This window comes from Harmonia axyridis, chromosome 3 (genome assembly GCF_914767665.1).
Source record: "Harmonia axyridis chromosome 3, icHarAxyr1.1, whole genome shotgun sequence".
Taxonomy (NCBI): Eukaryota; Metazoa; Arthropoda; class Insecta; order Coleoptera; family Coccinellidae; genus Harmonia; species Harmonia axyridis.
This window is the reverse complement of record NC_059503.1, coordinates 61,011,924-61,034,079: the sequence shown is the minus strand read 5'-3', so window position 1 is coordinate 61,034,079 and position 22,156 is coordinate 61,011,924. Positions and strand designations below refer to the sequence as shown.

Sequence of the window (22,156 nt, the reverse complement as noted above, 5' to 3'; positions counted from 1 at the left end):
TATATATTTATACTTTTGTAACTGGCCCAAACACCAAATATTCAGTTGAAGCTGTATTTGAAATATAGTGACAACAATAAGCAGAAATGTCCCTTGAACTGAAAAAACTTTTGTAACTAATTGAGTACCTAACGTAGAAATTTTGCTTTATTTTGTTGTTTGTACATTCCTTGAATATTTTTATATTAATGTGGTTGTATAGTTTACCTTTCAGTTAAGCATCTCACTAAAATTTGAGATTTCTTTCTAGATGAAAATTCATTATATTTCGATTGAAACCCCATTGGGAGAGATTGATAAATATCTATTCGAAAGTGTTTGAAAGCAACACAATCTTACATAATTATAGTACAGGGTCTCTATAAATCATTTTAATATCTTAGTGGCCTTAACAATATTCTTCAAGGATTTTCACTAATGTTGGCAATATGATAAAATTCCAAAATTGACAATCATAAATTCTTAATCAAATTTTGTGAACTCTTCATTTCAAATATCGCGATAAGTGAATTGAAAATATTTGCAAGGCTACTACGATGGTTCAATCTTTTTTTAGAGATCCTGTACTAGATTGTGAATCAGTTCTCGTTTATTCTCAGAACTAGCAATAAATCCATTAACGCATATAAAACCCAAACCCAAAATTTTAACACCAATAATTAGTTGTTCTTTAAAATTGTTGAAATTTTTACATTCTTCAGACACATTTTTCATACAGGTCGCAATACATAGGTCAAATCAAAACCATTAAAAAAAGGAACAAACCTTGAGCAGCCAATTCAATAAAAACCCACAATTAAATAGTATAATTAGTAAAAATACTGAATATGTACCTATTTTAATTCCACACTTCGCGAACCGAAGCTTAACCTATATTTTTTATTAAAATAGAATAAATTAACCATTGGATTTTTATATAATTAAAGAATCCATGTGTATGGCTAAAGTGGAACTTTTAGTACAAATATAAAAAAATTCTACGCAGAGTGGCATCGTTACGTCAGTCAATATCAAAGAGTCGCCTATCCCACAAAATTATTCCAATTGATAAGCCAATTTCCATTGCTGCTATTGATTCAACTAATTGATTACAGTTCAATTTTCTTTTCACAACCCAACCTTGCCTCAAATTCAATAGCAATTCAATTCCGATCATGTTATGTAAGTTCAATTATGGTATTTCCATCAGTTCTGAAATTAAGTGGAACATCGGTTCAGAATATTTAAGACAAAAATCAGGAAGACAGAGATTGATGGCAATTTGTTGATTTTGAAATCAGTTAATATTACAATAAGATTTACATTACAAAAGGCAGTATATCGGATTGAATCATTAATAATAATTTCATTAAAAAAAATATTGATCATTTCAACCTTTCGATTGATATACTGAAAACATAATGCCGAAAAAAGGGTTGATTCTATATATTTTCACATCAATAAGTTTTTCAACGAGCTTGAGTATAGTTAAGGCAAAAATTTAACGTTGAAGATCCATTCAACATCCAAAAATTACTCCCCATCTCATCCTAATTTGACAGTTAAACAAGAAGAATTCTAAATCATCGGAGGAAACTCCAAGTATAGACTGTAAAGTGAGATAAAATTTTCAATTCGATTTCATATTTCTGAGTACTTGCATGAGTGTCCCTACTCACCCCAATATGATTTAAGTTAAGGTCTACAAACCTTAAATTGCATGTGTTCATTTTCATTCTAAGAACGGTAGACCTCAATTTAAAATCATATAGGGGTAAGTAGGGAAACCCATTCAAGTGCACATAAATTTATTGTTATATACCTAGAGTGTTTTTAACTTGATGCAAAAGTAAAAGATATTAGGATACTCTAACGGAAATAAACGGATCTTTTATATACATTTTTTAAATCCTTTTTTCTTGAGGTTATGGGATGCAAAAGTTGGATTCCCCCAGAATTCAACAAAATTGAACGATCAATACATTTGTCTTCAAGACTTTATTTGACATCAACATACTTGATGATATGACGCTTTAGTAATATTACGTAGAATTTTACACAGTATAATTTTTTCGCCCAATTATAACATCTCGAATTCACGTGGAAAGAATCTGAACATTATTCAGTTTTTGGTAATGAAATCAAAAATTTTAGGAGGAAAATACAGTAAAGTTGCTATTTGAATTTTTCTATAAAAAAATTTTCAAATTGAAAAATATGGAAGCATAATAGAGACCAAATACGAAATATTAGGAACTGAGTTTTCATCCTTTCATTGCAAAAGGAACATTGAATTAGAATCAGCTGACTGCCAAACTTTATTCTCCTGAATTGTTACATATAGAGGGTAATATTCTTGCCAAATTCCAAAGGGAACTAACTTGGAGAGGAGCTTAGAACTTAAAATTATATTAAAGACAACCTCAATTATCGTCAAACTGTTCATTAATATTTTGTATCGAATGAGAAACACCTATATCGTCCTTCATGTGAAACAAATATTTATATCGGTCAAAAATATATGTCCCCTCAAATTATCTCGAATTTTGTGCCAGTCTCAAAAAAACATAATGAGACATATTCAAAACATTACAGAACTGCATCAAATTTTGGGAAATTGTTTACTATTATAATAATCTTTTCATCGTAGAATGCTCAATATCTCCAAAATTAAGAAATTGTGTTTTCGAAAACAAAATTTATCAATATCGCCTTCATAAATGTTTTCAAATTCCTTATAATTGAATCCTGTTTGTCTCCGACTGACCTTCAGTTAGTAAATAAATTTCTGTCTTCAATTTTATGTGTGTAATAAGACAGTGTTAACATGGAAATTTATTATTATCTCGCACTCCTCTCTCAAATTGGGATAAGCGATTTCGAAAATAGAGACGCATTTATAGTTATCGATTATAATCGATAACTATAAATGCGTCTAAAGATAATTATCTTTAGAATTAAATTGGTTTTCTACTGATTTCAGACATAATTAATAAAGAACTGCAGATCTGATATGAACCAAAAATGAAAAATGCTATTTCGAAATAGAAAATTATAAATATCCAAAAATAATTTCGCTTTGCTTGCACGATTTTTTTTTTTGATTCGTCGCACTCTTTGTTCATCTTTAAAACCATCAGTGTTGTATGTGAATCCACAAATTTCGTCAATATTCTTTCCACGTGATCAATCATATTGCACAAATGCAGTATTTACTTCATGAGATTCACTGTTTATATTTGTCTCTTATTGAAATGACTCATCACAGCTTTCAAGCGTAAAATATACAGATTACCCAAATATAACAGTCCAGCGGAATATTTCCATAAGTATACACCGTAACAGGTCAATTTTTATTTGAAGTTGAAGAGTTACATGTTGGCTCCTTGAGGGTACACTACCTTTTTCACTACTTCAGGGCAGATTCATTATGATTCTGTGCGGAAATCACTTGATCGATTTTTTCATTATTTGGAAAAAACTTTCGTAAGACACAAATTGTTTTTATTCACAAAAAAATTTGTAGTTTTATATCACTCTCAATTATTTCAAAGATTAATTCAAAAATGCTATACGAAGGTTTATTTCAAAAAAATGAATCTACACTGAAAAACCTAGTAAACAGGGCAGTATACACTCGTAAGCATGGTGCCAATGTCCTTCAAAATATTAAATGCCAAAAAGAGTCAAGTGACACATATTTTTCTGATGTTTTTTTATTATTTATTGAAAGTGTTAAAAAAATTCTGCCTTATGTTCCTTTCGGTGTAAAAAGCTGGTTGAAAATGATGGTGACGAGTATTAAGAGGGATTACCACCTCTTGGCTTTCCGCGTATCAGTCAAACTTTGGTACCCATTCATTTCTCCTCTGGTGCTTCTGATGCGATGGCCAAACTTTGCATAATGTAGGATGTTGTTCATTCACTTTATCCTCTTTCTCTTTTCGAAAAAAGTTACCAATTTTTTTTCCATTCGCAAATTAAAAATATTTACTTTCTACAATTTAGATTAATCGGCGATTTGTGAGAGGAAATATTTCTAATTTCGTTTTGAACTGATAAGCCAAGTAGTGGGGTTCCCTCTTAAGAGGGATTACCACGACGTGGTTTTTCGCGTATCGGTCGAACTTTGGTACACATACATTTCTACTCTGGCGCTACTGTGATGACCAAACTCTGTACAGTGTACGCAGTTGTACAGTCACTTCATCTTATTTCTTCTTTGGAAGCAAATAGGTAGAGGGCGCCACTATACGACGACTTTCACGAAATTAGTTTCAACTCTTTCGCAACGATTTTTGGTTGTTTTTTGTCACGAATATTTTCAAAATATATCAGTGCTTTGTACAAAGTTCATGTCATCAATTTTTTTGATGACGAAAATTTACTATTTTTTTTTCATCCACAAATTAAAAATATTTATTATCTTCCATGTAAGAAATTATGTGAAAACCCCTGAAAAATCGATGATTTGTAAAAAAAATATTTCTCATTTGGTTTTGAACTGAGCAGCCACTTGGTTGTGTTCCCTCTCAAGACGATGGGATAAATTCGAAAATCTTGAAAACTATAATAATGAATCACTCGTCTGTATTGCCAGTTCGCTACAAAGGATGCTCGTACACCAGCATAATTTAAATCACAAAATGTACACCTTAGATAAAAATTGTCCCTTCTAATTGAATTTTTCCGAAAAACTCATAGGTACTTACAGAAATATCTGACGAAACTCTTCTATTTGTATCACCACAACACAGTATGTTATATGTAGAAGTTATATTATATCACATTTTTGATCGTTGTTTCTATGTTACAGTAGAATATTTAACAATATTCTGAATTTGATCAGATAAAACTGGTAATATTAATATATGTTTGCTATGAAGAAGGCTTGAAGTAGATGACAAATGGGTACATCGAAATATAATGAAATTTCACATATTTTTAGTTAGACGAAAAACGAATTGCCTGCTGCTTCGTTAAGAAAATCCGTATCATATTGGATGAAATCCTGAAATACGGGAGTTGTTCAAAAATTGAAACCTACATCTTCAAAGACTTTCTCGACCATTCTTCCGGTCGAATTTGGGCCTTATTACGATGGTAACTTTTCGAACAACTTTCCCCTGCCTTGTAAAAATGTAAATCTAATTTTCTATGTTGACTTTTTTACCTGTCAAAATTTATACATAATATACACATACATGAATATTCTAAATCGCACCTTTGAAACAGTTTTCACACAGCATAATGTAATGTAACAAAAGCCTGCATTTGCATTTTGAATATAAAATTTTTGATTAAAATCGTCTTTTTGTGCCAACACCTACCAAAATTCTACGAATACCAACCCTGAGGAGATTTCTGGCGGAGTTTCAGCCTTGCAGAGTGTTTGTAGGAGGTTCTTCAAAGGTCCATCCTTGGACCTGTTCTTTTCATTCTGCATTTAAGCAATAAAGTATGCCGTAAAGAATGGAATGCGTCAAACTCTGTAATTATGCTGATGACACATCTTTGAATAATAATCGTTAAGGAACCACAAGTGATTATTTCAAAGGTTTTCTACACCATTTTTTTGTGTTTCATTTCTACCCTAACATATTTCCAATTTTATCTTACCTCCCAGATACTAGAACTGCCAGATTAGAGTCACGCAAACCTTTATCCTAATGAAAGTGACAAGGAAATTTGGCGTTCGGAATGAATTTTTGGAGTGTCTTCAACAAAAGTATTATCATTGATCCTTCAGAAAAAGTTCTGGGTTTCAATCTACCTTATGAAATTTGGTGTATTTTAAATCGACTTAGGACTGGTCATGATCGTTGCAATAGTATGCTCTTCAAATGGCACTCTATTGAAAGCCCACTATGTGAGTGTGGTTTAGAAGAAACCATTGACCACTTGGTGAATACCTCTCCAATTTAAAAATTTCATTGTGGTTTTCAAGCTATCCTTTCAATTTCAGATTCTTTTCTAGAATATGTCGCTAACTTGAAATCAATATAACTAACATTTATTATTCTTTTCTGGTTTTTTTCTATTTTGTTTTCAGATTAAATTATAATGTCAACCGTTGGTGAAGAGAAAGGAGGGATAAATTTTGTTTGGATGAAGAGGAAGACCTTCAATAAAAATTGTCAGCTTATTTTATAAACAAATACACAAACCAGTAACTGCAATTTTACGGGGAGACAGAGTTTCTGCTGAGGTTTGTATCTGTGCTCTTGCATCATACGTTAAAATGTATGATACGTACTTCGTTTACATTTTCTCTGCTTATACTGACATTACATCTATATATGCTTTGTTGTTCGAAGATGATAATTTTTTGTATTGCTCTATATCAAAAGAATATATTAGGTGTAGGTACAATTTTGCTTCCGTTCTGCAATAGATGGCTGTAGCGTGGTAGTCGAAATAAATAGATCGTAGATGTCATACAATAAGCTTTGATGTTTGTAAATATAACGCCATCGGAATATTAGTCGATTTGTGACGGCATCATGAAGTTATTCTCGATTAAACATGTCAGCTTCAATACATGAAGAACGTCGAAGACCAGCATGTCGGAGGAAGAAGGAAGGTTTTCGAAGATGTAGAATTGAAGGCATCACTTGATCAAGACTCGTGTCAAACGCAAGAAGAATTGGCAGGATGGTTGGGAGTGACGCAACAAGCCATTTCAAAACGCCTGAAAGTCATTGAAATGATTCAGAAATTAGGAAATTGCCGTTCGAGTTCAAGCCTAGACATGTTGAACAACATTTGCTTGCTTTTGAACATCTGCTGGCAAGGCAAAGACGGAAGAGGTTTCCGCATCGCATTGTGACTGTAGACAAAAATGGGCTCATTACGATAATCCCAAGCGCTGGAAATCATGGGGATATCCCGGCCATGCTTTAGTTGTTAACCCCGACTGAATCAATAACAGACGATCGTTATCGAACGCAATTAATACGTTTGAGCCGAGCATTGAAAGACAAACGGCCGATTTACAACGAGAGACCTAATAAAATGATTTTACAGCATGACAATACTCGGCCCCATGTTGCGAAAGAGGTCAAGACATATTTGAAAACGTTGAAATGGGAAGTCCTACCCCACCCGCCGTATTCTCCAGACGTTGCTCCCTCGGACTATCACTTGTTTCGATCAATGGCTGATCAGCACTTCCTGTCTTATAAAGAAGTGAAAAATTGGATCGATTCGTGGATCACCTCATAAGATGACCAGTTTTTTCAACGCGGGATTCGCACGCTTTCCGAAAAATGGGAGAAATTAGTGGCCAGCGATAGACGATACTTTGAATCATAAATGTATAACCAGTTTTTCTAATAGAGCCTCGAATTTCTGAAAAGACGGCGGAAGCAAAGTGGTACGCTTATGTATCTATGTATATTAATTAAGGAACATCTCATACACTGCGCAAAAAAATTAACGCACATTATGGAAATCTCAAATTTATTCTACAATTGAAGGTGTTCTCAATGATAATTATTTTTATCAGAAGTATGCATGCATATGTTATCCACTTTCAACGTTTTTCTCCAATACAGATGTTTTTTCCCAGCAGGAATAAAAAAAGATGAGATTATCAGGTTTTGAATGTATTGGCTCCATTCTGAAATCAGTTGTTCTCGATCAATCCTAGTGATCAATAGTTTTTCTTTCGTTTGATTTTATACACTCGATCGCTATGCAACACGAAACACGCAATTTGACCCAAGTGGAATGTGCCCAAGCGGTAGTTTTGCGAGAAGAAGGTTGGACATACACAAGAATTGCTGAAAGGTTTGGAGTTTCCCATACAAGTGTGTCCAGAATGTTGCAGCGATTCAGGGAGACAGGTATGAATGTCCGAAGACCAGGACAGGGTAGACCACGGGTAACAACTGCCATTCAAGACCGTTACTTGAGGGTTTCTTCGTTGAGACAACGGTTTGCAACCGCTCGCCTCCTTCAAAATCAGCTTGAGCAAACTCATGGGGTGCAAATTAGCACTCAGACAATAAGAAATCGCCTCAGAGAATATGATTTAAGGCCTCGTGTCGCAGCGAGAGGCCCAGTTCTCACCCCAACCCATCGAAGGGCGCATTTGGATTTGGCGAGAGAGCATATCCATTGGAAAGAGGCTGATTGGGAAACAGTTCTCTTCCCAGATGAGTCTAGATTCTGCCTCTACTGTGATCGACGTTCCCTCATATACAGACGTCCACATGAAATATATGCTCAGTGCAATTTCCTGAATACTACTGGTTTCGGGGGAGGATCGATTATGGTATGGGGTGGAATATCTTTGACTGCTCGCACAGACCTAGTGGTCGTTGATAATGGAGCTATGAATGCTGATAGGTATATAAGGAACATTCTTGAAGAGCATGTAGTGCCATTTGCCCCATACATTGGTGAAAATTTCATTTTTATGAACGATAATGCCAGACCCCATAGTGCGCTCATCGTTCAGGAGTACCTTGAAGAGGTTGAAGTCTCTCGAATGGAATGGCCAGCAAGAAGTCCAGATCTCAATCCGATTGAGCAGGTTTGGGACAACCTCATTAGAAGGCTGAGAAGTTCAGAAAATCATCAAGCTACTCTTAATGACTCAGGAATCCAACTCAGAGAAATCTGGGAAGGATTAGATCAGAACATTTTAAGATCACTCATTTTGAGTAGGAACCGTCGTTGTCGAGCTGTAATTAACGCAAGGAGTGGAAATACTAAGTATTAAATCAATTATCAGCATTCCAGTATTTGTAAAATTGTTTATTTCTCTTTTTTCACATAAGATTCGGTGAAATCCTGAATTTTTCTTCCATTTAATGTGTCTTGTTTCGTTCAAAACCTTCCCGAGAGAACATAAAAAATAAGTTATAAAGTCAATGTAGAGTTAACTTTCATTAAAATTGAGATTTTCAGAATGTGCGTTAATTTTTTTGCGCAGTGTATTTTCAAAAGAAGAGCTGTATCATCTACGAGGCACTGATCCCTTCAATCCGTGTACCAATTCGAAGACAATCAAGAAATATTTTCCACATCGATTGGTAACGTCCACTTTTCGAAACGCTAGAAATTCTGCATCGGACCGAATCGATAAACTTGTGGAATGCCCCGGCACAATCGTTATGCAACTTCGTTCGCGATTACGACGTGTGTTAACAGAAATTCGAGACAATGTCACGGAGTCTATCATCTTCGTGCCTCTCGCCCACCCCCAAAACGACGGGAGCCGAAGTTTCTGATACGATTAAGCCTGTTGAGGTGCGGAAAATTCAGTTTGTATTCCCTTTTGTCGAAACTTGCCCGAAACTGCGGAGTCTGAAAGTAAAATTGAGGGTTGATAACTTTGTCCGCGACAGGTCTTCGATTGTTTGAAATTTGTGCCGTAGACTGTTTCGACCCTTAAAAGACATTTCATTCGATATTGTAGTCGAGTGGTGAACATGATTGATTGAGATCGCATACGTTTACTCTCGTGAGTTGACACAACGAATAGGTATTCTGTTGTATATGGCTTATTTATTATATATCGATTTTTAGAATCTAAATACAAAATATCACTCATTTTCACTCCCCTCTTTATTTTCCAATATTCAACAATAAACAAGACTGCTGTCTCAAATATCAATTCACAATCTCGATACAAGGTAGTCAATATCTGAGAAGGAATCCTTTGAAACACTCTTCTACTATCATAGCCATCCTCAGGGATCTACAATTTGTTTTTAACAAACATCAAGTAAACATCAACAAACTAACAATAAGACTCACCGAAAATTTAGTTGTTCCCCAAGAAACTTTCCATCCAAAAAAAAATTTTCCTTTAATGAAAAGACAACAAGTATCCAAAAAATGTTCCTGAATCTAATATCTCATAGTCCGGGAGCCAGTAACAGATATACATGACCAAGTTCCTCTCCAACGGTAATTAGTAGAATGCATCAGATAGTAATAATAAAAAGCCTCGTGAATGTCAGCTACGACTCGGCTGGGGGGGAGAGCGGCGGCAGCCCCCCAAATACGAAGAAAAAAATACATTCAGTCATTTCCTCCGAACTGAAAATTTGTCAAATTGTAGCTAACCCAATATCTGGACGAAATGGCTTTAGCATAGTGTATTATACGTTCAAAAACAAACTGAAGGCATATTAAATCCAAATTTCGCTCAAATATAGGGGACAGTTCCGCTGATACATCTGCAACAAATTTGCACGCTTCAATTCATATTAGGCTAACGGAAGTTGCAAAGACAAGGTAATTTGTCAATTCATCGTACGTGATTGGTAGCCGATGAAGCGGCTACGGGTGCTCGTATCTAGAGAAAGAAACAGAGAGAATTTTATGGAATATTTTTAATGATTGTTGAGACTTCAGGAAAGATACGTACGTTTTTTTAGATTCAAGCCATTATTAGCTCAAATTGAGATTTAAAATTCAATTTATCAGCGAGAATTGTTTTGAGATTCTCGGTAACTGTTCACATCAATATTTGCATTTATCGAGTAATAATCTCACCAGGAGGAATGAATTAAATTCGATATAGTAGTCACTCATCTCGTAGAAACATATTGCAGTTTTAGTAACATTCTTGAATGTGTCAAATAACTTCAGAGAAACTCCTTCCCAGGTTTATATTATAATAAATGTAATCATTTCATTTATAATTTCTTGGTAACAATTCCGAGACGGAGTTTTAAATTCAGCTTAATGTACTTATTCTAATATCGTTGTTCATTTTCCCAAAGCACCTCCCTTGGTATTGAAACATTACAGAGAACAACCTCCCTTGATGGGATTGGAGTATCGCAAAGGAGAACCTTCCTTGAGTTTTGGAACAACAACATAAATCTCCCTTAGGATTGAAAAATCGCAGAAAGAACCTCCCTTCGGATTGAAAAATTACAGAGAAGCACCTCCCTTGGGATTAAAAAATTACAAATACCTTTGGGATTGGAACATCACGTGCAAGAACATCCCTTAGAGCTACAATAACACATACATCTAATCAATCTTGTTCCTGAATTACTTTCCCGTTGGAGCATATTATAGGTTCCTCCTTATGAAATTGAATCTGAAGTTTCTGGCGTTATAACATCAACTTTACTGAATGGAAATTGGAGTAGTGTAGTTTCCCCCCGAGATCTGGTATTTTAAAGGTTTCATCCTAGTCATCGTGAAAACTAAGTTTATTATTATTATAACATGATGCGGAGTTGAGGCTTTGCCTGTAAACTGTAAAATATGTTCAAATAATTAATGTCACATATTACAAGATTAAAAAAATATAAAAAAATTATAAGAAGGAAGGGATGAAAACAAAATTCGAGTTATTGAATGAAAAATAACACAAAAAAAATAATTCGATTTCACAATCACAGCATTCTTAAAACTGTTCACACTAGGCGCACAAACTATCTCGGTCGGCAATCTGTTCCAAACCTCGAATACTCTATTGGAGATGAATTACTGCCTGGTGGTGATAAAGAATCTCTCACGTGAGAGTTTGAACATATGTCCTCTGAAATTATTTGAGTTGAGCACAAAAAGATGACTGAGGTTACAACCGAAGAGACTATGTAGCGATCTATAAGTTATTATGAGATCGTCCCTCAACTTCCTCAACGAGAACCTGGAGATATTCATTAGGGCTAATCTACTTTCATAGTCTGGACGCACAAAGCCATATGGTATTCGGGTGGCCCTCCGCTGAACCGATTCTAGTAGAGTAACATCCCTGATGAGCCAGGGATACCAGACAGGACCGGCGAACTCCAGAACTGGACGAATGTATGTCTTGTACAATTGCGCTGCAGTCATTGGATCGCAACCAGCGAAGGACCTCCCGATGAGATAGAGAAGAGAATCATACCCAGATCGTTGTGAGCGGATTCATTTTCAATCAGCTGCCCCTCAACATTATAAGAAAGTCTTGGATTCTTCTTTCCTAAATGTAACACCTTACACTTTTCAACATTTGCAGTCATTACACCACCTCGCCAGGGTGTTGAGATCCTCCTGTAGGACAGAACGATAGGAAGTTGGATAATTGAACAGCTTTGTATCGTCCGCGTATGAACAACACTGAGAACTCACAGATGCCGGCAGATCCGAAATATATACAAGGAACAGAATGTGACCCAGAACTGAACCCTCCAACACTCCATAAATTACTGATTATAGACCTACCCGAAATGAATCCATGCTGACCCTGAGGTAAGATATTATTGGACATTAAAAAGGGCAGCATAACATTAGAAATGATCTTCTCCATTACTTTAACGGATATTGCAGTTAGAGAGATAGGTCTATAATTTTCAGAAGACAGTCGATCACCTCTCTTGTATATAGGTTAAGTAGTTAGATATATAAGTTAAGTTTTTTATTTCAATTTTGTATAGAGTGAGAAAGGTCGACGTTTGTGAATTTTGATTTTATTAAATCTGTAGAAACGTAGGTAGTAGTTTGTATACCAACTAAGCCAAACCACCTCTTGAAATTTGTCTTAAAGTCTCATCTCGACTATTTTTGCCAAGTGGACGATTGTAACGGTATCTACACATCATCAAATAAAATAATGTCTGTAATGTCACAAAGCGACTTTTTGAAAATAATTAATATGTTATTCAATACTCACTTTGCTATACTGACCCAGCACATACTTGAGTATCTCTTGCGGAGCCTCGTACAACAATGGCTCTAGAGCAGACAACAAAACGCATCTCTGCAGAATCGTTTTCAGTGTGGATTTCGTCTTGAATTTCAAGTCCTCTGACGATAATCTGGAGTTGTAGAGTTGCAGAAAACGTACCAGGGTATTGCCATTTGCTACCTCTTGAGCATGGTCGGGACTATGCTTACCCAGCTGTCCCAAGGCCCAGACAGTGACAGCTAGTATGGAATCATCCTGACACTCGTTAAGTATCTTGGTCAGTTCGTTGACGCCTTGGCTGGAGATGATAGACTTGGCTAACTGCTCCGAGTGAGCTTAAACAAAAATTATTTGTCATAAAATAATTAAAATACACTGCGCAAAAAAATTAACGCACATTCTGAAAATCTCAATTTTAATGAAAGTTAACTCTACATTGACTTTATAACTTATTTTTATGTTCTCTCGGGAAGGTTTTGAACGAAACAAGACAAAAATGGAAGAAAAATTCAGGATTTCACTGAATCTTATGTGAAAGAAGAGAAATAAACAATTTTCAAAATACTGGAATGCTGATAAGTGATTTAATACTTGGTAGTTCCACCCCTTGCGTTAATTACAGCTCGGCAACGACGGTTCATACTCAAAATGAGTGATCTTAAAACAGGCGCGGATCCACGGGGGGGGAACTGGGGGAACGTTCCCCCCCCCAAATGGCCCGGGCACCTCTTAAATTTTGCCGGCCCTCTTAGAATTTGACATACTGAGGCTCGAATAATTACAAGATCAGCAAAAATTTCACTTTCAATACATTTTGTGGAAAACCATATTGTTGAACGGCAAAAAATGGCGTCCCAAAATGGCGGAGGTGTCTGGGGTCCACATTTTCAGTATTTTTAGTATCTAAAAGTTCCCCCCCCAAAAGTGGGGCCTGGATCCGCGCCTGTCTTAAAATGTTCTGCTCTAATCCTTCCCAGATTTCTCTGAGTTGGATTCCTAAGTCATTAAGAGTAGCTGGATGATTTTCTGAACTTCTCAGCCTTCTATTGAGGTTGTCCCCAACCTGCTCAATCGGATTGAGATCTGGACTTCTTGCTGGCTATTCCATTCGAGAGACTTCAACCTCTTCAAAGTACTCCTGAACGATGCGCGCACGATGGGGTCTGGCATTATCGTCCATAAAAATGAAATTTTCACCAATGTATGGGGCAAATGGCACTACATGCTCTTCAAGAATGTTCCTTATATACCTATTAGCATTCATAGCTCCATTATCAACGACCACTAGGTCTGTGCGAGCAGTCAAAGATATTCCACCCCGTACCATAATCGATCCTCCTCCGAAACCACTAGTATTCAGGAAATTGCACTGAGCATATCCTTCATGTGGACGTCTGTATACAAGGGAACGTCAATCACAATGGTAGAGGCAGAATCTAGACTCATCTGTGAAGAGAACTCCTTCCCAATCAGCCTCTTCCCAATGGATATGCTCTCTCGCAAAATCCAAACGCGCCCTTCGATGGGCTGGGGTAAGGCCTCTTGCTGCGACACGAGGCCTTGAATCATATTGTCTGAGTGCTAATTTGCACCCCATGAGTTTGCTCAAGCTGATTTTGAAGGAGGCGAGCGGTTGCAAACCGTTGTCTCAACGGAGAAACTCTCAAGTAACGTTCTTGAATGGCAGTTGTTACCCTAGGTCTACCCTGTCCTGGTCTTCGGACATTCATACCTGTCTCCCTGAATCGCTGCAACATTCTGGACACACTTGTATGGGAAACTCCAAACCTTTCTGCAATTCTTGTGTATGTCCACCCTTCTTCTCGCAAAACTACCGCTTGGGCACATTCATCTTGGGTCAAATTGCGTGTTTCGCCTTGCATAGCGATCTAGTGTAGAAAATCAAACGAAAGAAAAACTATTGATCACTAGAATTGATCGAGAACAACTGATTTCAGAATGGAGCCAATACTTTCAAAATCTAATAATCTCATCTTTTTTTATTCCTGCTGGGATAAAACATCTGTATTGAAGAAAAACGTTGAAAGTGGATAACATATGCATGCATAATTCTGATAAAAATAATTATCCTTGAGAACACCTTCAGCTGTAGAATAAATTTGAGATTTCCATAATGTGCGTTAATTTTTTTGCGCAGTTGCTAAATATCTAGGCATAACCCTAGACCGAAAACTCCTATTGAATAAGCATGTTGAGAAGAGTAAGTTCATTCATGCTGATATAAAGTAATTGTATTTACTGTCCATTATTTTTCTTTTGAATATTTTCAGATGTAGCTCTCGAAAATTTAAAGGTAACACATTGTAAAACTTCGGCAAAAGGAAATCAAGTGCGCCCAGTGATTTCTTCAAACGTAACACTCTGTGCCGAGGGCAAATACCAATTGGTATCTGATCAGTATTATATATTATCTATGACTATCGACAATGATGTACGTTAAAGGATTGTTTGTCAACGTCAAAATCTGCGTTGTTACTTTATTAAAATTGTTAGTTCCATTGTTGAAGTAAGGTAAGAAGGTTTATAAGCTTAAAACTAAAAGCTCCTATATTTAGGAATATCCTTAATGATGAGAGCAATTAAATAGATAAAGATTTAGTACGTAGTTAGACAATTTTGTTTTGTTTTTATTGCACCTTCAACAAAACGCGAATGTTTGGATTTTGCTTAGTTTCATAAAATCTTACCAGCCATATAACCAAGGGCGGTAATGCTAGGTATCCTGCAGTCTCCTTCAGTATGTTGGATGACCTCCAGCAGAGCACCAACTCCTCCTGTGTTTGCAACCAATTGTGCCAATTCCAAAGAATGCTTCACCACATCCCTGACCAGACAAGCAGCGTTCTTCGCCACTAAAGCACAGGAATGTGCTAAGTGTATAAGAACCAAAGGGAACAACTCTGCTTCTACGATGACCTCCGCCATTTCCGTAGAGTGCTTTGCGCACGAGCCTTCAAATACAGATCATTATAGCATGTATTTAATACAAAATATTCAGGATACGTGTTGTGAACCCTCGTTGACATATTCTCGTCCAGAATAAAAAACTGACCGTGAGAAAATAGTGTAAGCGTACTAACAGTAACTGTAAGTTATTGACATCTATGTTGAATGTAAAAATGAACTGTAATCGAACACAGAAATGATTGGATAATTGTCGAAGTAACAAATATTTTTAAAATATAACGTAAATAAGCCTATTTTTTTCCAGTGTCATTATACAGCAGAGACTTGCAAGAGCCAATTTGCAATCCAGTAGACCATTTAAAGTACCTAGGTTCCTTCACAGAGACATACACTCTTCTACAATGGGCACAGGAACATAGAGACTGGCTGTTGGGTCTGTGGTCATATGTTCTTTTTCCTACAACTGCTATGAAAAGTAGCGTTTTTATTATTTTTTTCAATCAAGATTAAATTCAGCTATCGCATTGATTTTACATAAACGAATTAAATGTACTTTGTTATAAACTTCTTGACTTATACTTATCAATAATGCCTCATTTCGGCAAACATAAGGGTTTCTAAGAATTTTGGCAATACGTGTACATACAAAAATTTTCATATACTATAACGTAAGTCTGATTTCATATTATGCCAACCACCTACGATTTTGAAACGCCCTTTGAAACGGTTATAAATGACCGTCGTAGTGTAATAAGACTCGTAAATTGTCTGGACAAAAAGTCATCCATATGGTTCACAGATGGATCAAAAACAGAGAAGGGCACCGGCATTGGGATATATGGACCTTAACTGAGGATCTCTAAAGCCCTGGGAAGTGAGCCCTCGATTCTACTGACCGAGATAATGACTGTTTATGTATGCGCCCAGGAGAGTCTCAAAATGAACCTCAAGGGGGCGCATATCTACATCACCACGGACAGCCAAACCACGCTGAGATCCCTGGAATCGTGTTGTCAGGGGTCTCTGCTGACTTGGGAGTGCCGTAACACCATAAAGCAACTGGCCAGAGGAAATAAGGTGACTCTACTATGGGGCACTGTGGGGTTGAAGGAAATGAAAGAGCTGATGAACTTGCAAAAAGTGCATCAAGCTTAACACCTGCTGGACCTGAGCCTTTCTGTGGGATAGGAAAATACCAATATAAAGCTGCGGTCCAGCTATGGGAGTTGAACAGCAGGACAATCCACTGGACTAACACTCCTACACTTGTTCAGGCAAAGAAATTCGTGAAGATTTCACCTACCTACGCCAAAAAGCTCCTGAAGCTGTCGCGAGCCGAGCTTCGGGTGATGGTGGGACTGCTGACGGGGCACTGTCGGTACAAACATCATTTGTACCGTATGGGAAAGTCAGCAGACGAGATTTGCAGGCTCTGTGGAACGGAAGCAGAAACAGCCGAACACTTGATATTCAAGTGTCCGGAGCTGGATACCAGAGAGGTAACGGCCAAGGCCCCTAAGAAGGTTGTCAATTTTATTAACGTCGTTGACGACCTCGCTGGGTTTCTATGAATGCGTAGGGTAGTGAGTCGCAGTTCCCGAAATGCTTACTGAACCAAAACGACCCCAGTTCAAATAATAATAACAAGTCTGACGTCAACGGTCCACAGGTTATTAGACTATTAGTTTTAGTGTTAAAATAATATTAATTATATTATCCATCTTGATTTGAAACTATTCGTTAGATCTATTTTGTAATAAATACTCACTTAGGGCGTAAAGCACTTGCCTCTTCAATTTTTCGTCAGAGTTACTCAGGTTCCTTGCCAAATGAGGAATGGCGCCGGCGTCTTCTATAGTTTGTGCCATCTCCAAACTATGCTTGGCGATGTCGGCAAGGGCGCTAGCTGCGATTTGTTTTAAAGATAAGTCTGGTTCTTGGAGACACAGAATTAGAAGCGGTACTGCCCCAGACTGAACGCACATGTGTGCCAATTCCTTGCTGGTTCTTGCAACGTAGCCTACAACCCAAGCTGCAGACTCTTTGACCTTAAAATGACCAAGCAATAGTAAAATTATGCATTCAAAATATGGGTTATGCGATTCTCGAATGGTCAAATATTTAAATCTAAAACAAGTTGATATTCTGCTTGTAAAACGTCCTGAACCATTTATTGGTTATTGCTGGAATTCCCAAGATCCCTTTTACCTACCCCATATTAACCCATACAATAAGAAGCATTTTCAGTTTTGAAATTCTACATATTGAAAATATGCAGAACTACTAAACATGATGTTTTCAACTGAATCTGGTCACGATGAATCTGGATTTTCGTCTTATGGAACTAGAGCATAATATGTTTCGTGTGGTCAAAATCATAATGCAAAATATTAAAAAATATCGAATTTGACATTTTCAAATAAATATCGAGTATTGTCGATATGTATAATTTCAGAACTAAAGTATCTACTTCATTTTGAAAATATTCTATAGATAGGAAGCAAAATACTAAATGTGTTTTCAACTGAATCTGGTCACGACAAATGCGAAATATTGAAAATATCGAATTTGAAACTCTGAAAATACCTACCTAAATATCGAAATGTAGAATCACAAAACTGAAATTCTGCATATCGAAAATATTCCATGAAATTAAACTACTAAAAATCTGGATTTTCGACTAATGGAAGTAGATCAAAATATGTTTCGTGTGGTCGAAATCATAATGCCAAATATTGAAAACTACTAAATATGTCGTTTTCAACTGAATCTCGTCACCTGAATCTTATTATTCTCTTCTATGATAGAAAAACTTTATTGAATTCAACAAAATTTTCCCACACTAAAAAATTACAGCGATATATACAGGGTGTTTCCTAAACATGCGGCAAAAATTCAGGGGGTTGTTCCTTGGACTATTCTAAGAATATTTTGTCCTCTGATGATTTTTGAAAAACCTATTTGTTTCGAAGATATAGGGGAAACAAAATTTCAGATAATAACATTTTATTATGAAAAATTACATGAAAATTCAACTCAACCTACAAAAACTGTTGAAAATGACCACCTCTAGCCAGCATACAAGCATCCAATCTTCTCCTCATTGACTGCCGAACCCTTTCAAAAACACCAGGATCATTTCTTATTAAGTTACACCCAGCAAACGAATTCAAATGAAAACCGTGTTTAATCTGTATTCCTTTACCATCTGCACTTATCAATTTTCAGTCAAAAAACTGGCCGTTTTTAGTAATTGGAATGTTGTTAAACAAATTTAAAAATAAATTGTACCTACTTAGTAAACACAGTGCGGTACGCATTTTTATTTAAACTATTATTAATTTTAAAAATATGAAAAATGTTGTTCGCCCTGTATCTTCGAAACAAAGAGGTTTTTCAAAAATCATCCAAGGACAAAACATGCTTAAAATAGTCCAAGGAACAACCCCCTGAATTTTTGCCGCATGTTTAGGAAACACCCTGTATATCGATAAATATCGATATTTTTACTCTAACATATTTCGATACATTTCGATAGTGTCAGAAAATATCGATACAATATATATCGATAGTGCCCATCCTTAGCACAAAACAAGAAAACCACTGGAAACACGTCTTGCAACAACATCCGGAAAACGAATAGACCAATTGACCATATTCACCGTCGCCATATTGTTGTGCGACAATACCAACTACCCAGTGTTCCCAACGAAGAAATATTGAGTTTATTAGAAAAATTCCACAATATAAAGTTTATAAGTGAAGTTTATGTGTACCTTTTCTGGCTGCTACGCCAGATAGGCTTGTTTGGGACAATATTTTGCAAAAATTTCACCTTTTGGAAATAAAAACATTAGTGAAAGGTGGTTTTATGAACAAATTAACTGTGGCCCATTGTATAAATGAAGGCTCCGCTGACCGCTCCATTTTTGGAAATAGTCAGTGGAAGAATAATCTCTATGGCTGATAGTATTTTTGATATTAGCGGTATTTTTCTAGTAAACTCAATATTTCTCCATTGGGAACACTGGGTAGTTGGTATTTTCGCACAACAATATGGCGACGGTGAATATGGTCAATTGACCATATTGTTGTGCGACAATACCAACTACCCAGTGTTCCCAACGGAGAAATATTGAGTTTACTAGTAAAATTCCACAATATGAAGTTTATAATTGTGGTTTATGTGTAAATTCCGGAGTACCTTTTCTGGCTGCTACGCCAGATAGGCTTGTTTGGGACAATATTTCGCAAAAATTTTACCTTTTGGAAATAAAAACATTAGTGAAAGTTAGTTCTATATATAAATTAACTGTGGCCGAGTGTAAAAATGAAGGTTTCGCTCTATTTTTAGAAATAATCAGTGGAAGAATGATCTCTATGGCTAATAGTATTTTTGATATAAGCAGTATTTTTCTAGTAAACTCAATATTTCTCCGTTGGGAACACTGGGTAGTTGGTATTGTCGCACAACAATATGGCGACGGTGAAGATGGGCACCATTTCTCCTCTCTCTTGCGGAGAGAACAATTATATAACATCCTTGAAATCCGCTCTTCTACAGCAGCTGAATATTTAGAAGTAGATTTCTAAGCCGAGGTTATAATTGCGAATATTGGAGCTAACATTGATTGCATGAATAAAATTATAATACCTACATATGTATAATTTTCACAAAGACCCTTACAATTGGTTCAAAATCTTCTAAACAGTACAATACGGCTGGCATACCACCACTATTTACAACATTTCTGCAAAGGTCTTCACCGTGCTTACAAATAGATCTAAGCACGAACAGAATCGCCTTCTTCTGGTATTTCTATAAAGCAAAGAATTTATAAAACCTTCCATTCATCAAATGATGACAACTTACATTTTTATTTTGTATATTTGTTAATAATATTGGTAGGAAATTCAGATTCAATGCTTTCAATGCCATTTCTTCCTTTTGGTGCAATATTCTTCCTAAGCCTATGGCTGCACATTGCTGCACCTGGACGCAGACATCGGTGAGCAAAGGTTTCAACAGATCTAGTAGATAGTTATTAGTTGAGTATTTCATCAACAATATTAAATTTGTTATAATTACTTGCCTAATATATTCCCACTATCCAGTACATCCACATTTTGAGGTCTTAATGCCAAATCTGCTATCTGTTGAACAAATACAATTCTAGCCCTTTGATAATTTTCAAAAACCTGCACAATTGCTTTATGACTAGCCATTATGGGTAAGTGAACATAATATTGACGTTAACAAGTAGAAAATCCAAATTTTCTCAGTCTACTCAATCTCTTAATTTTGCTGGTTATGTAGTTTGTTTTCTTGAGTCCAATAAGTCATTAAGAAACATCAGAAGGATTGTGGGAGGTTATATTTCCAAATTTTATTCATAATAGGGGAAAATATAAAATTAGCAGTGAAGATGGGTTCTAGACACTAGAAATATCATAAATAATCGATAAATGAAGAATAGCTCTTAAATACTGTCTGTCCATTCGGTTAATTCCATAGATTTAATTTTCTTGCGAAAGTTCTATGCTCACTTCAATAACCTCTCTATTTCGCTGTCAAGTTCAAAATTCAGGGTTAATTTGTTCAAAACAAAAAATCCTTAAAATACTCTAATTTTCGATGTGAGATGGCGAAATATATAGCCCAAATAATAGTCGTTGGAGCTCAAGTGGTGGGTAGAGCATTTGCAAGAGCTATAAAGCAGGAGATTGAGGCCTCGCAAGAAGCGGCGAAACGCATGGGAAATGGTAAAACGAGAACTGAAAGATTGGCAAATCACAAATTGGGCCTATCTCTAGATGAAGCTAAGCAAATATTGGACGTATCAAACTTAGATAAAGAAGAAATATTAAAAAGATACGATCATTTATTCAAAGTTAATGATAAATCCACCGGTTGTGGTTCATTCTATTTGCAATCAAAAATAGTTAGAGCCAAGGAGAGATTAGATTTAGAATTGAATAGTCAAGGAAAAGACAAGGAGCCTCAAAAAGAAACTGATGATACTTCACAAGCAAAGACCTAAATGAAAATGCATAGTAGTACGCTGTAGGCAAAATAATTTTGAATTCTTTCAAAATATCATTTGGAAGACATCTGTTGTATATATTTGAAAGATTGTATATACAATTGAGCTAAGTCTATTATATATTTATTTTAAAAATATGGTTTATTATTTATTTCACATATTTTACTAAAAAAAAATTTTCCTCTACCTTGTCAATTAAAGTCATTCACAAAATTAAATATTCAACAGCCAAAATTTAGCTTTTGATGACATTTATGTATGTGAGCTTTGATTCTTGGAAGACTTTTGAAAACTCCCTAACATATTATTGAATTAAACCAAGTTAAAAATTTTTAAACGAAAAACCACACCTAAAATATTTGAAATGAAAATTAATAAACATTAATATTATATTATTATTGATTAATAACATGAATTGTGCATCATAGATTTGAAAGGAAAGGCAACTCAACTAAGCAAAAATTTTGGGAGAATTTTGTCTGTACCATTTTATGTTCAGCTAAAGCTTAATAGCACGACAATTCACATCCAAATTTTCCTGTGAAGTGCTACGAAAAAC

The 22,156-nt window shown here is 35.8% G+C and overlaps 2 protein-coding genes across 2 annotated transcripts in view; one reads left to right on the top strand and one right to left on the bottom strand.

Annotated features, from left to right (window-relative positions):
• The window catches only part of LOC123674837 (sperm-associated antigen 6-like), a 37,038-nt gene extending 16,223 nt beyond the window's left edge, over positions 1-20,815 (bottom strand). The window contains exons 1-6 of the mRNA XM_045609939.1: positions 20,647-20,815; positions 20,427-20,584; positions 20,241-20,372; positions 17,322-17,601; positions 15,334-15,597; positions 12,611-12,960 (exon numbers count right to left, since the gene is read on the bottom strand). Of these exons, the coding sequence (XP_045465895.1) occupies positions 12,611-12,960; positions 15,334-15,597; positions 17,322-17,601; positions 20,241-20,372; positions 20,427-20,584; positions 20,647-20,779 (1,317 nt within the window). The 5' untranslated portion in view covers positions 20,780-20,815. The remainder of the gene's footprint in view (positions 1-12,610; positions 12,961-15,333; positions 15,598-17,321; positions 17,602-20,240; positions 20,373-20,426; positions 20,585-20,646) is intronic.
• Positions 20,816-21,094: 279 nt separating this feature from the next.
• Positions 21,095-21,732, top strand: LOC123674838 (mitochondrial import inner membrane translocase subunit tim16-B). The gene has a single exon (XM_045609940.1). The coding sequence runs from the start codon at positions 21,196-21,198 to the stop codon at positions 21,592-21,594; it is 399 nt and encodes a 132-aa protein (XP_045465896.1). The 5' UTR covers positions 21,095-21,195; the 3' UTR covers positions 21,595-21,732.
• The last annotated feature ends 424 nt before the right edge of the window (positions 21,733-22,156 follow it).